Consider the following 16,250-nt stretch of genomic DNA (forward strand, 5'->3'; position numbering starts at 1 on the left):
TGTACCTTTTCCTGATATAATGAAAATGGTGGCTTGTCTGATTATCTCTGTTGTAACATCATAATTAGCCTAACTGTCCCATCATATTATGGTAGTATTTGAAAGCATTGATTCATGCTTTAAAAACCATTAACTACTGAAATCCTATTCATCTTACTGAATTCCAATGATAAATTCACATAACAGGTACAATTAAATGGCGTAAATATTCATCTGTTTAAGAATGTGTCAACATCCTTGCATAGAAAAGATAGGTTTTCTGTATCCAAATTCAGTTAGAAAATATTGTGTTTTATATATATGCTGGCGGTTTGTTTTATGCCTAATAGTGAACATGCATAACCATTTCTGTGCTAAAATTAAGTAAAACATGTACATTGTAAGCCATGGATATTACTTAAGATTTATAGAAATATTCATGACAACATTGCATTAGAAGGCAGTATAGATAAGTAATAAATATTTAATATTATTATTTTTATTTAATGATTTTATTGTTAGATTATATACCTTTAGTCCATGTTATATCTCTATTATAACCTTGCTCTTTCTTTCTACATATATAGATATACATATATGTAAAAAATAATCAAAGACTAAATAAAACAATCTCTAGATATATAGTACTAGTTATTAATCAAATCGTCATCTACGAAACTTCCAACTCGGCAGTTTCCAAAACTTTATGCTACAGTTGAAAAATTACCTATTATATTCGGTTCATTTTGGAATACCAGGTACATTAATTTTGTGGATTTCGCTGTAAAAGAGATTCTTGATGGATTGTTTGCCTTAGAAAAAAAGTTTTGTAATGATTCATGTATATTTACACACTTTATAAATTTAAATATGAAGTTTCCTTTGGAGTAACTTCTGAATGTGGATAAACTTGTGATGTAAAAAGTAGAATACATCTTTGGTTTGCTAAAGGGGAATTCATGGGTTGAACTTGGATACAGGTTATTCTAAACTTCATAATGATTAGTCATGGTGTTAAGATGTATGCTTTAACATTCTCCTACATGTTAAAAGGGCAAACCTCCTTAACATATATGATGCAGTTTCATGGTCCTGAAGCCATATATTGCAGTAATAGAGATTATACCCCTCCTTGATATTTTCATTCACAATTGTTGTCCCATCTCTTTCAGAGAAAGCAGAAGTCTATTGAAATAAGTTTGTCTCACTTTTCGGAATAAATAACTCTGCTTCAATTCGGGTAAAATCTTCAAACCATTTGACAGAATTTGATTATGAGCATTTTCTACCAAGCAAAGAGAAGCAGTTTGATTTGTTGATGCTTTGGAACATAACTTTATTATTAAATTAGTGAGAGTGATGAAACTTGGTTAATATAGTTTCATTTTCTGCTTAGGTTAAGGAGATTGATAAGCAATTGGATTGCTAAATTCTTTATAAAAAGATAAATATGCAAGTAATTGATGAGATTAATATGTATTCAGGGAGTACTGGTTTAAAATCAACTCAGTAGTTAATAAATTAATGTTACCACTATTAGTGATAACAGAATATCCGTTTTGTAAATATAAAACTTATTTACATCAGAAACATGATAAGAATATAAAACAGGAATATAAATAAAACTGGAACATCAACCAAACCAGGAACTATACTACACCAGTAACATAGACAATAACATACTCGTAGTACATGACTATATTACAAGCATTACGCCCCTCTGCCACGACAGTGACTGAACTCGGGTGAGTCCATACCCGGTGTCTCCACTCTTCAATGCTCCTCTCGTCCTTCCTCCCGTCTTCCTTACTGTCAGTAAACTCATGGTTAACAGCGCGCACGTGCTAACCATTCGGCCATCCAACCCCCAACTTTGATAGAAAATAAGGTTACACAGTGCTCTCAGTAGAAACCATGACCAGATCTTATGTATTTTTTCAAACAGCAAATAGGTGCTACATCACTATCCTATTGTAGCACCAGGTAGGTTCAATAAAGACTGACTATCACACAAGATATAAAACAAATTTATTCCATGATATAACAATGTTTGAGTCCGTTGTAGGTTAACGATATCACTAAACTTCTGGGATCTTTTCTGTTCTTTTTACAAGATATCATTCCATCTAATTTTTCACCTGAAGAAAAAAAAAAGCAGATTTCAAATCAATAGTAACTTATTCTGGCTTTAAAGAGTTATCTGATAGAATCAAACCAAGAACAATTGGACTGGTTATGTAAGAGAGAACACAAAAATCAGCATTTTTTCAACAACAGCCACAATGTGCATTTATTGCACTCAAATCCACCCATTTCGACGTTCTCAAAGACTGTGATTAACAACATAATACATATCAAATGATGAATAGTTACATGAACTACCCAAAAGGCAGGATGCCTAATCAACTGATAATTGTTAAGAAAGGATAAGCATGAACTAAAGATATCTAGAAATAACTATAAAAGTGAATAAGTTACCTTTTACAACTGGTAATGGTTTGGGTAATAAAAATACTGTTTGTTTCCAGTGAGTGGGTGTTGATTCTGGTCCGGTTGAAAATTCAATCTGTAAAAAAGGTCCACACAAATATTGTTAAGATATAGTTTTATCTAAAGTTTGCTTTGTAAAAATTTGAAACTGAAAGCAACAAAATTCTTTTTTTCCAAACCATGAAGAATGTCCTGCAAGATTTGCTGGAAATGAATCTATTTGTCTTTGCCTTTTCTACACATCCATATTTTAATGAGGTCGTCCATCCACATTTACTTGAACTCACTTCTACAGAGTTTAAGTTTGTCACCAAATTTCAACAAACGTTCTGGGATGGTTTGGTTTTTGGGATGGTTTGGTTTTTGGAAATTGATGGGCCCTATCAATTTTAAGAATTTTCGGAATCGTAGTTCTTCTGATATGATTGACGATAAAAGTTTAATTATTTACCTATTTCCGGAATAATCAGTACTGTGATATGGGTGGTCACAATCAAATTGGGGCATTTTCACAAAATTAGTTATGGCCCCTGATTGATATGATGCTTGATAAATGCACATTACCATACACATACTTATTCTACAGAGATAATTCTTCTCAAATATTTGGAGTGTACATCGTCCTTATAGATTTTTAGCATTTTTGCAAAGTAGTTCTGGTGTTGTTGTTGGTCGCAACATAACTTACTGTATGTTTTTTTAAAAAAAAAATAAAATCATGAGACCAAGATGCTGGTGGGAGTATGTTACATTGCCTGGTAAGCTATGTTACTTTACCTATGAGTATTGTGAGGATATATGCCTTATATATAAGCCTGGACATAAAGAACCTGGCAAAACAGGTGTCTTCTGTCTAGGTTTGTATGTATATAAACATATACATTGTATGATAATTTGTACTTGAAAAAGCCTGTGACAGGTGCCTTATGTCCAGGTGTGCTTATATATTGGCATGATAGTGTATCATATGAACCTTGACATTTATATATTTATACATATTAAAAATTAGATGAGCTCACCGGTTTAGTTAATCCTTTTCTAAAATAAATATTGAAATAACCAATTATAGCTGTAATATCTCCATCACGTTTAACATGCAGACTAAATGGGGTATTAAACTGGAGATCAGATATTTTACAAACACTTATATCTAATTCCTGAAACATTTACAAAAATACTATTTATTATAAAAGACAAAAACCAAAAATATTAAATTTTACTTTATAATAGACTTTTAACAACTTTATTTTTTGTGTATATAATAGAAGTTCGGCTGCCACCGCAATAAAATATGACAAAGATAAAACAGATGCCCATTCAACAAATTCACTGATGGAGTTGTGCTAAAGGAGAATAATTTATACCTCACATCTCTTCAAAATCTATATGCTACAGATATCTGTAATTATTGTCATCTTTATAAAGGTCTGTAATATTTATTTATCTTGTGGACTGCCAATGGGTAGGTATGAGTATGCCTCAAAACATTGTATTCGTGAGGAAATACCTAGTGCCAAGCCGGTAGTTTTCTAGTAAGATTGGATGTTTCTACTTTCCATATATACCAAAATTGCCTTACTTTTATTGGAAATAACCAATATTAGGAAAGTATCTTTTCATGAAAATTTGACCGAAGAAAGAAAGAGAAAATATTATGACAAGGGATCTTTTTACATGCACGCCAATGTGTACACGGAACCTCGGTTTTTCATCCCATCCAAATGACTAGAGAGCTATCCTTGTCAGGAACTCTGACAAGGGGAAACCACGCTGGAAAATCCTAATGAACAGTCGCAACCAACAACGGGATTAATCTGCGACCTCCAGACTAGCAAGATAGCGTCTTACACACTGAACCACTGTTGCTACCTTACCTTTATAACAGGGGGATCACGGTGGCTTAGTGGGTAAGGCGCTGGCTCGCTAGCCTGGAGGTCGGGTGTTCGATCCCTGCATTGGCCGAGAAAGTTCATCCCGATTTTCCGGCGTGGTTCTCCCTTGTCAGTGATGCAGGACGGAGGGGCTGACAAGGACAGCTGTCTAGTCGTTCGGATGGGACGAAAAACCGAGGTCCCGTGTACACATTGGCGTGCACGTAAAAGATCCCTTGACAGTTGGAATTCGATATAAGAGTAGGCCGTAGTGCCGCTGTCCGGGCAAAATTTCCCTCATAGCACACTGTATGGCGTATGCCCGTCTTCATTAGCCCAGTTCGGAGCAAAACAGTAGGACGTTAAACCCCATTTCATTTCATCTTACCTTTATAACAAAAGGGTGTGTAATATTTACCTCTATGACTCTAGGGTATGTAATATTTACCTTTATGACTCAGGGGTATGTTATATTTACCTTTATAACACAGGGGTCTGTAAATACTGTAATAGTTACCTTTATGACACAGGGGTCTGTAATAACTGTTTTATTATCAATTACATCAACACATGATTCTTTTATAACTTCTGTTCTTAAACAACTCATTTTAAAACCATAAACATCATCCCAGAAATTAACATCTTTATCATAGAGTTTTTGATCAGCTATAGCAGCTAGAGATATGGTACATATATCAGGAAACACTGAAAATAAACATCTTGACATTAGATTACTTTGCAATTCTCAAACTTACAGCTACATTTTTTCTCTTCACGTACTGCAGACACATGAACAAAAGCGTCCAATCAGAAGTTGTGACACAATCCACTCAAATCAAATATAGCGACCTCCGCGGAAACCATGACATTGAACGAACCTTGAACTTTGCAACTCGATTATCACAGGTAGACATTTCAGCTGGAAAGCGCAAGGCTTGGTATTTCCGATGATTGAGGAATCTGATAGGCTTTCAAGCTGGATGAATACCCAAATGAAATTAGTGCCGAAATATGCAGGGTATTACATGAAGACCTTGATAAGATGGACAGAATTAAAGCGAGATCCAGCCTTCTATTGAAGATAGGTTAGCATGTCATTGGTACACCAATTCTAGTGTTAGGTGAGAAAGTTCCTCTCGAGTTTCAAGTCTGGTTGCCCAGTTTGTCAGTAATGCAGGATGGAGGGCTTGTGCATACCATTGGCAGAACAGTAAACATTCAATGACAGTTGGAAAGCAAAATAAAAGTAGGCCATAGTTCACTGTTAGGTCTAAATTTCCTTCACTGGTGCAGAACAATATATAAACCCCATTAGTGAACCTGGAGTCAACTGAACAATCTGTTTGAAGATACTTTCCTGTATACAAACTGTGTCATATGATGATACATGTGGACGAAAAACATATTCAAACTAATTAATCTATCAAAAATTTGCTTCAAATCCCTCTCAAAACTTTGTATTCAGCAGGAGATACCATAAGCTATAGATAAACTGTTGTTAGACACCAAGTCTGTCAGTTCAATTCATTCAAGGAGGGTCCAATTTTCAGAATGTATCTTTTGTTACTTAATGTCCATTTATCATACATATTGAAGCCTAAGTAAATTTGTACGTTGACACAAGTCAATGTTCCCAAAACCGCCTAACCATTTGATCAAGAAATATCTTTTTTATTAAATACATGTATTTATGACTTGGTTAATTGATTGACAATATAATTCATTCCAAGGCTTTTGTTGACATTTCACCGAAAATGGAATACTAGAATACTAAAAGAAAATGATGCAGAGTTGGACAACAACCTAAGAGACATTTATAAAATTATTTTACTGGACTTACCCATACCACCAGGTTTTAAATATCTGTCTCTAGCTACCAATACAGTGTCTAACATCGACTCAAATAGTAAAAAATATCCCATCCATTCAGATATTATTATATCAACCTTAAATAATGACAAAAATATTCTGTATGAATCTAGAAAAATAAATTTTCTACCTTATCAAATATTACCATTGCTATTCCTATGGGAACCAAATGTGTTCCTTATGTTTCTGTATTCTTAGGAGTAAGAATTTATCCACAGACTCATACAAAAGAGAGAGAGAGACACAAACCAGGTCATTTCGGGACTAACATATGGTTTAATTTTATTTAAATAATTAACTTGCGCGTAGGGGTCTTTAGCAGTGGGAGGAAACCAGAGGTCCCAGAGAAAACCCACGAGGTTGGACAGGCGACTCATACAAAAGAACAAATACTTTAATAACATGTACAGGCCTCTTGATAATGTTTTGTGAAATTTTAGTGAGTATTTATACTTTATAAAAATATATACAGTATTTATAGGTAGTTATTTCCAATAAAAGTATGGTATATTTGGTATGTATTGAATGTAGATACTCAATCCTACTAGAAAAATACTGGATTCTCTTATGTGTTGTGAGAACACTTAGACATAATTAAACATCCAGTAGAATCTGCGATTAAACAGTGGAAAAAAAAAGAAAATCCAAGAATTTACTTAGGATTTGATATTTATGGTAATAACAACAAATGCAAACTAAAAATGGATTCTCCCTCAATCAAGTCATGTGACAAACAAGGCTTCTTAAAATAGATTCTTGCATTACAGGGTAATTTTCTTGCAATCATATGTTTGATAGGGACTTGAAGTAAACTCAAATTAGTTTGAATATGTTTTTAGTTCAATTATATCATCAAATCACACAGTTTGTCCCAATGAATTGGAGATTAAAAACACCACTGACACTGAACATGACAAATGCATATATGATTTGGATTTTTGTCTTGTATTTGATGTAAAATGAAAACTCTATGTTTGTCTATTTGATAAGTGTGATGACTTCAATAGTTAATTTTACATTTATATGCAGCAACATACCCCAATCAAAAGCTTACAGCAAAATGTTAACATGGAAATTACTGAAACTGGGATAATTACCAAGAATAATATTTCTATACCTTGTATGTATCTGCTATCGTTACAGATATATTGGTCAAACCTAATGTTTCTGTTTTATTCGGCATGCTTATCCTTTAATGAAAACCTGGTAACACCTTTCATAATAGGATTCATCTTATGTGACAATTTCACATTATGTCATTACTCAATTCGGTCAAATTCGTCCTCTGAACTTGTATCATCCCAAACTTAGGCTGCCTGTCTACAGCTAGCTACGCCTGAGAACAGGCCCTAAGCTAATTACCCGACATTTTAATTCCTACATCGACAATTTTAGTCGAAAACATTGAGTATGCTGTTAGTAATTTTTAAAAGTATTTATTTCTCTTCTTTTGTCATATTGAATGAAATTAAATATGTTTATTTAGCCGCTGTGTGTATGAAAGATGTCAAATTAATCAAAGCCGAATCACAAAATAGTCCTCTAATTATTCAATATGGCGGCGCCCATGAAACATAATTTCACAGAGGCGGTTTTGTTTGCGAAGACAAATTTAGGAGTATCTAAATTTGTTTTTAAAAGATAAACAGATTAAAACTTTAAGGATAGTTTACAATGACAAAGAATGTATTGCAATATTACCCACTAGCACATATTATATACCGCTATTAACGTAGTGGCAGAAGTGGACATTTTGCAAATGACACGTGTTTACATAATACATGTGCTTCATCGGGTTATTTTTACTCTGTTGTGTACACAAAGCAGTAGTCCTGTCGATAAGTCCCGCCCCAAAATGATCACGTGAGCGTTTTAAATGGAGTCTAACTGGGGCAGTGATCATAATCTCGAAGTATGACATAGAAGGATCGCTGCGTGCAGTTTGAACTTGTATTTGAGAACTAGTTAAAACCGAGTGAGATATTTACCTTTTCATAGGGAAGATCCACGTCTTCTAATCTGCCTTTTAATAAAGTTATTTTGTCATGTAAACCATTTTCCCTATAAATAAACACTTATTTAATAGGAGGAACATATTCAAAATATAATCATTATCATTTATAGAACTTTACATCTTTTAATAGAAGCTACTATAGTTTGGCCAGATTTTTACATGTCTGATTCTTAATCTAACTTGTGAAGTATGCTTATGAGCATTGAAAAGAGAGGGTGACATAAAATAAATAAATAGTAATATACATGTACATGTAATGGGGTAAGGCTCATCCCAGCCTCCTCACACCAACCACTACCCTGTTCATATTTTGCCTTACAAAAATAACATCTTACAATGAATTTATTATGAACTTTTATTGGACCGTATTAAGAAGGATTGAGATTAGTAATGCATTTTACCTTACAATATCCATAGCTTGATAAATGATTTCTGATTGGTCAACACCTATCACATGACTGGCACCTGCTTTAGCTGCGAACATTGAGAGAATACCAGTACCACAACCAACATCTAGAACTATTTTATCTTTAAAATAATCACGATTTTCTAACATAAAATCCCGATAACTTTCTGTTCTAACTTTATCCTGAAATGTTGCATTAAAAATTATAAATATTTGATTATATTCTTTACAAAAAACAAAACATACAATAAAACTCTTCCAATGAGAAGTGGTACCAGGTGTTCTGTAAAGAATAAGTATACCATGCCCTGTGCACATCACTATATAGATAGATAACTGATTTAAGAAGGTGAAGGCTACTGGTGTTAAAAGATAACCAGCCCAGTGGTTTAAATACATAAGTATAACACAAATTTATTATTCAGTTGGAAGTAGATATTTATGTAAGAAACATGTGGCTTCCAAATTTGTTTTATTCTTACAAAAGCATGTACTATATTTGTAAGAAAAAAAGTGAAGTAATGATTTCAGTAGTAATCTAGTATTTAGAATGTTTGTGATGGACATGTATTAGTAATATGTATAAATACACTGTACCACTACACCAATTAGATTTTCTTTTCTTCAGAGTCTTGATAAATAAATAGCCATCTGAATCAGATGAAAGATGTTTTGTTAATGTCCAAACATAGAAATATTGAACTAAAAGCTTTTGATCAGCAAGTTTTCCCGCAGAAATAAGAAGGAAAATTTTACAGGTGTTCTCAAAGAATAGAAAATCAAATTGATGTGGTCGGGCTATACTATATACCGAAAAACACTGGAAAACTACCGGAAAACACCATGTTATACTGAATACCGGAAAACACCGGAAAAACACTAAATACAGGAAAACACACTAAATACTGGAAAACACCCTAAATAGGTAACCCGGAGAAGGGCTATACTATAAACCAGAAACTAACCCTAAACTATTTAGGGTGCCAGTCTCCGGGTTACCTATTTAGGGTATTTAGTATGTTTTCCAGTATTTAGTGTTTTTCCGGTATTCAGTATAACATGGTGTTTTCCGGTATATAGTATTGTCGATGTGGCCTAATAGACAAATTGTGCAGGACTTAAACGACTGACGCCAGAGGGATTGTACCTGAAAAAAACCTGAATTTGTGCCTGACAATGTCTGTAACATGTGCCAAATTGCCAGGTTTGAATAAAAGTATGTACCTTCATCCTTATAGTGACAAATTAAAAAAAATTTAATTTCTGAACATATTATATATTGGGGTCGTTGGGCTGACAGATGAAACAATGATACTGTGCATAATCTATGCCTCATATATGTATGACCATTGCCAATAGTAATTGTATCATCAAATGAAAAAAAAATATTCTGTGGCAATCTGGAAAATCTCCCTTTTAAACCAATCTGAAATGAAATATTTGGGTGATTGTCTCCCATCAAATTTAACTATGATTCATATAGGCAAAAAACATTCCACTGAGTATAGCTATAATCATTAGCCAATCAATTACCTTGTCAATAGGACCAATGAACTTACTTGTAACATTTGATGATGTATACCGAAATGTGAATAAGAGTCGAAATATGATTCGTCTTCATCTTGTTGAAGATTTTGTACACTAGGTGGACCTACTGGTACTGAGGGTTCTGCTAACATCAATTTCTGAGCTGCTGATCTAAGCAAAAAGATTATAAATAAAATATTTCAAACTCTATCAATGAAGAATATAAAGCAAAATCTTTCATCAATAAACAACATGTTTAGGTCACATTTCATTAACCATTCTATTTTAAAAGCAAGGCCTTAACGCAACAGTAAATCAATGCATTCTAAAACTTTGAATGAAAAATGATATTTCCAATGGATTCACAAGCATATTTTGCCCGACATGAAAAAACTAATATGGATTTATAGGCAATATATTAAATGTCATTAAAAGGACAAAATATTATTGGGCTTTACCTTAATTTGTTCATATCTTCTAGAGCTGTTTGTAAATCTGATTCTGCCATGATAGCTCGTGATTCTGATACTTGTATTTTGTTTAATAATTCATGATATTCTGATATAGACAGAGTTATCTTCTCTTTGTCTCCTCCATTAACTGATATTATATCTGATTTGAGTGGTTGACCGTTTGGTTGAGTTGACTTATCCTCCATGTTCAATGATTCTATATCTGTGAGAGAAATAAAATGTTATCTTAGTGCATTATACATCGCTGGTCCTTGGCTATATATAATTAAGGGTATTCTATAGGCATATTCTGCAAATGATGGAACAATCCCCCGCCAAAGGACCAATGATTTTATGGTTTAGTTTATGTCATTGACTGAATTCTGTATTTCAGTCAGACTGACCTAATTCTAAAAGAAAAGAGATCAAGACAAAAGCATCTCTCAAGATGTTAAAATAGGAAGATTAATTTACTAAATACATGCATATGTATATCATACATCTATATAGAAAGAATTCTTTCGATCTGATGATCCATCAAAGACTGGAGATTATGTGAAGAACATCGGTCACTGATAGGGTAATCTACCCTCAAAAGTTTTTTAATACAATTTACATCATAAGCAAGTATTCAGTAAATCAGTCAGGTTTATAAATAGTAGTGCATGAGACAGGATATGTTTACTTTTGAAACAGGATGTATCCCTTTTCATACATGTAGTGTTTGATTTTCCTGTCCACTTACCATCGCTCAAGTTTGTCTAACTGTATGTATTTTAAAACAGAGTCATAATGGCTCAGTAAATTAGATGCTGGCTCGTAAACCAGGAGGTTTTAGATTCCCTCCTGGTTTTGACTGTGGATTTTCCGGCTTGGTTTCCCCTTGTCAGTGGTACAGGACGGGGGGTCTGGCAAGGAACAATGTGTGTATGTAAAAGAACCTTTGACAGTTGGAATGAGGCTATGGTGCCGCTGTTTGGGGAAAATTTTCCCCATAGCACACTAGTCTACATAGCATATTCCTGACTTCATGAGTCCAGAGATGAGACCTGAGGAATGAAATGAAATGAAATGAAATGGGGTTTAACGTCCTACTGTTCTGCTCTGAACTGGGCTAATGAAGACGGGCATACACCATACAGTGTGCTATGAGCGAAATTTTGACCGGACAGCTGCACTTTCTCAGCAATGGTAGGGATCAAACACCCAACCTCCAGGCTAGCGAGCCAGCTCCTTACCCACTTAGCCACCGTGAGCCCCTGAGACTTAAGATATAAGTAAATTATGTTATATTTTACCGTATTGTAGGAGCAGATCTTCAGGATCAACAGGTTTCATAAAGTCATCACTATACCATGGTGGCTGCTGCTCTATATTTCTGTTACATAAATTATTACCACTGGGTTTCTATAAAACAATATCAAAATTAGAAATAAAAGATAAGAATAATAAGGCCAAATTTTAAATCAAAGTTTCATGGTCCAAGGTATCTGGTTTGATCATACATGTACCAAATGAATTTGAAGAAGAAGGATTAACATTTCATTATTCTAAGCAATTACCTGTAGCAATTACTCATTTGAATGACTTTAGAAACATAAAAAGAAAACATCACTGTTTTAAATTGGGTGAAAAATAAAATGGTCTGTTTGTTTTGAGAGATGTTGAATGTCTGCATATTGAGCAATTATGAGTTATAACCAAATTAAAACCAAAATCATGAAGTCTGTCTACTTATTCTCTGGTTGGCTACACAGAGCTTACTTTATACTAATTCAAATAACACACTGATTGAATCAATTCAAACCTTCTATATCTCACCTATGTTTAAAGTTACCCGACTGACTCCATTTTGTTTTTAGCCCAAATCACCAACCACAGGTATTTTGTTATTTTGGCCTAAGCGGTGGAATCAATCTTATCCAGTGGTCAAGAAAGTAAATCATATGTATGAACTACAGACAAAAACAAATATCAGTAGGATTGTTTATATAAACAAGTGGAGTATATGTAAAACATACCTTTAATCTAATAAAATTAATCATCTTAATATATGATATACTGTCCAAATTCCACAGTCTACAAACATGACTGATACTAAAATCATGCTTATCTTGACAATGATCAAATAATAATGAAGCTGAAGACTGGATGCTATCACAAAATAAACATTTGACAGGACCAATCAGCTCATTGCTTTCATCATCTTCTTCATCATCATCTTCATCATACCACCCATCTTCTTCAGAATCCATGGATACAGAAAAATCTAAGGAAATGGATAGTTTATACAATTAGTATTGCCTGATGTAATGTAATTAATGATATATCATTTCTAGCTAGCATATATAATTTTGCCATCGTTACTGAATCAAGAAATTATTAGTGTAATATTTTTCTACTTACCAGGAAAAAGAAAATTATAGACTCGCAAATACACCCTCAAATAATTAACTCATTGCTTATTGTCAACCAGTGTACTTACATGTTACACTGACTGCAATATGCAGACAACTCATCCATATATATATATGGTGGAAAGCTATGGCAGTTTGCTTAAAGTAGAATGTTAATACGCTCCCTGAATATGATGACTCCTTGAGTGCATGTATATATGCTTGACAAAAATCATTAGGATAATGTATTTAGGTATTCTTTTCAACAAAATTTCTATTTGGTCAGATGCAAATGATGAGGTAAGCTTAGGCAATGTTTTTCATGATTTCTTATGAGTTACCAGTGGGGATTTAGAGGAAAAAGATTTGGCGGGTTGATTTACCTAATTCTACCCAAAACCACCCAATAATAATTAAACACATACCATGCAAGAGCTAATTCTGACTATTTCAGGTCTGTCTTTAAATTATTAATCTAAATTGTCTAAATTATTAATTAGACATTAATTAACTTATCCAGACCCTAATCAACTCTCAATGTCATTGCTAGCCTGCGATATTTATTGGATTAGGATCCGATTTGGTGCTCAACTTTCATTTATGATTTAATCATGAAATGGATAATCGAGACTATGTTTTTTTATCGTACCAACTTTAGTAGTGATGACCGAGGCTAGACCGAAAATTCAATCGGTAAAATCTTGGTTCACAGTGGATCAATTTGACTGAAATTTTCAGCAAATTCCCTTTACATTATCTAGTAATTAACTATTATCTAATCTCCCATAATGTATCTTTAAATACCACCACATACTACTTCACTATTGTGAAAAACTATAACAGTTGTTGAATTATACAACAAAAAAAATTGAGCTAATTTGAGGAATTAGCAAAATTGTTACGTTAAACTAGAAGAGTCTATTTATAGTATCAGTAACTGGCAGCTCAAAGACTAGCCAAATATTACCAAATTCTAACCCTATACTACAAAATACATACTACCTTATTATTATCCGAAACTGACAGAATTCTTCAATTACTTCAATATCATTGAGTTAATTCTTATAACTGTAAACATTTAAAATTTCTATTTACAATATCAGTGATAAAACAGCTCAACATTGAATAAATAATTTATTTTCCACAAACATAGTTTTATCCAAATAATTGTACTTTTATCTCATTTGTTTTTGTAATAAAGGCCCATTATTTTACAGAAATGGATTGATTTTTTATTCTATGGATTAATATACGGTAAGTATTGGGTGATCAAGGAAGATATTTGAATAGCGAGACATTGACAATTATATTTGTTTTACATTTTTTGGCATATTTTCCACGAATTGACTCTTTTTTTTAAATAACTGAAGTATTATGTTAGTTTTTCACAATAATCAGGTAGTATGTGGTAGTTTTCAATTAGTATTGGGTGGTATTGGGTTGTATTGGGTAAATCATCCTGCTCCTTATTAACTGGCTTTTGAAGCAACGTCGTCATGGTTTAAGTTAGATATAATTTAAACTATACAAACACAATTAAATTAAACAGTATGTGACCATAATTACTACCAATTAATCCTTCTCGCAGAGGAATAATCAATCTTAATCCACCCTGCACTACCCAAACAAGTTCTGTGTGCTTTATAATACAGGCAGTGCCGGACTGGGCCCACCTGTCCACCTAAGCTCATTAAAAAAAAAGTGGGTCTAAGCCTATAAAGAAAAAAGAAAAAAGAAAAAAAAAGAAAGAAAAAAAGAAAAGAGAAAGAAAGGAGAGGGGGAGGAAAGAAAAAAAGAAATAAGGAAAGGACAGAACACATGACAGGAGAAAAAAAAAATTTGCCTTCTTCTGCTTTAGTCTGAAATGCTTGGAAAATGGGTTTGCGGTTGTCAATTTTCAAAATTTTCCTGGGGGGAGACCCTCAGACCACCCTCGGAGGTTTGCGTGCCTTCGGCGTGCTCGTGACGTGCCTTCGGCGTGTACTTGTGTGTCAATGACCTGACAGGTGGGCCAACAGTCCGGCACTGAATACAGGTTATTAGAATTTTTAATAGGCAGGGCAACATTTATTTTATTATAATTATGTGAATACCAGTTTTGATGATTAGAAGTTAAAACCATGGACTGTAGATATACGGTCCATGGTAGAACCATGGAAAACATCATGGTATTCAATTTGAATGACCACTGCTGGGGTAACAATGAAATCCATGTTAGAGATTGGGGTCTATTTAATCCTACTCCTGATAGGCCTAGTGACAATCACAACTTTTGAACTTCCAATTTCATTTGACAATCAAAACCAAAATATATTAAATCAGATTTAATTTCAGTTTTAACAAAGAGAAAATTGGTTCGGTAGATCTGTTGCTCTTGCATTATAGATGCTTGGGTATACGACGATAGCGTATTATAATGGTATTTCATTTCACTGCTTTATGGCAGTCTAAATTCTAATATTTTATAGACAACAAACACGTGTTTACCTTCAAGAGCAGCCATTTTGTTTGTTTTCGATTAAGGTCAGGGACGCCCGATTGAAAGGTTAAGGTTGCAATGTGAAAGTTGTTGACGTTTCAGGTAAACGCGGATATCATGTCTTTCCTCATCATGAATATTCAACTAACAGTCTGGATAGACTTGACTTGACCGCCTCAGAAATCTGTTAAAATGACTGCAAACACTAGTAAAGAAACGTTGACCAATTACATTTTCCATGGCACCCGAACTGAATGCATGGAGGGAAGATTTATTGAAGCTTTGGTGAAAAAGGCAGAGAACCAGTTAGAGGTCAGGGAATTTTTCTTGAGCTTTGACATGAAACTGTCAGATGCAAAGTCTGTAACTTACGACTTTGCACTGCCAGATAGCTTTCAGAAAGATAGAGTTGTTGGTCGACCCATGTGTATTGGCTGCAAAGATGAATTTCTAATACTCCAGTATATTACAGCATCATGTAAATATATTCGATTTATGGCAGTTTTTCTGAAGTCCAAAACTTTACAGTGTTTTGAAGATACTGTTCATTTTTTTACCAGTGATTTCACAGCAATCAGCCCACTCCGATGTCACATTAGTCCAGACAAAACCTTGTGTGTACTACGACTGCCCCAAGCTATAACAAAACTGAAAAAATGGACCAAAATGTTTAAAGTTAAAAATACATTTCTTGATCGACCTATCACACCTGACAATGTCTTACTTGGAACACAACCCTACTCTCTTCGTGACCGTATGTTTCATTG

The 16,250-nt window shown here is 33.7% G+C and overlaps 1 protein-coding gene across 4 annotated transcripts; it reads right to left on the minus strand.

Moving 5' to 3' along the window:
* Positions 1 to 1,990: 1,990 nt before the first annotated feature.
* Positions 1,991 to 15,930, minus strand: LOC126810596 (protein arginine N-methyltransferase 3). Of its 4 annotated transcripts, none has more exons than XM_056099238.1 (12): positions 15,856 to 15,930; positions 12,630 to 12,877; positions 11,907 to 12,015; positions 10,615 to 10,831; positions 10,189 to 10,327; positions 8,625 to 8,812; positions 8,198 to 8,270; positions 6,181 to 6,286; positions 4,858 to 5,045; positions 3,489 to 3,626; positions 2,458 to 2,545; positions 1,991 to 2,117 (listed from the first exon to the last, which is right to left on the minus strand). In XM_056099238.1, the coding sequence occupies exons 2-12, from the start codon at positions 12,861 to 12,863 to the stop codon at positions 2,008 to 2,010; spliced, it is 1,590 nt and encodes a 529-aa protein (XP_055955213.1). In that variant the 5' UTR covers positions 12,864 to 12,877; positions 15,856 to 15,930; the 3' UTR covers positions 1,991 to 2,007. The 4 variants fall into 4 exon arrangements, with proteins under 4 accessions (XP_055955213.1, XP_050391709.1, XP_050391710.1 ...); XM_050535752.2 differs by lacking the exon at positions 15,856 to 15,930 and adding an exon at positions 15,492 to 15,593; XM_050535753.1 differs by lacking the exon at positions 15,856 to 15,930 and adding an exon at positions 14,562 to 14,581.
* Between the last annotated feature and the right edge of the window lie 320 nt (positions 15,931 to 16,250).

This window comes from Patella vulgata, chromosome 2 (genome assembly GCF_932274485.2).
Source record: "Patella vulgata chromosome 2, xgPatVulg1.2, whole genome shotgun sequence".
Classification (NCBI taxonomy): domain Eukaryota; kingdom Metazoa; phylum Mollusca; class Gastropoda; family Patellidae; genus Patella; species Patella vulgata.

Coding starts and splice junctions, on each gene's coding strand:
- LOC126810596 (XM_050535752.2), bottom strand. Junction 10,328..10,614: donor GAAGATATGAACAAATTAAG/GTAAAGCCCAAT, acceptor CTTTTTGCTTAG/ATCAGCAGCTCAGAAATTGA. Junction 8,271..8,624: donor CAAGCTATGGATATTGTAAG/GTAAAATGCATT, acceptor GTTTATTTATAG/GGAAAATGGTTTACATGACA.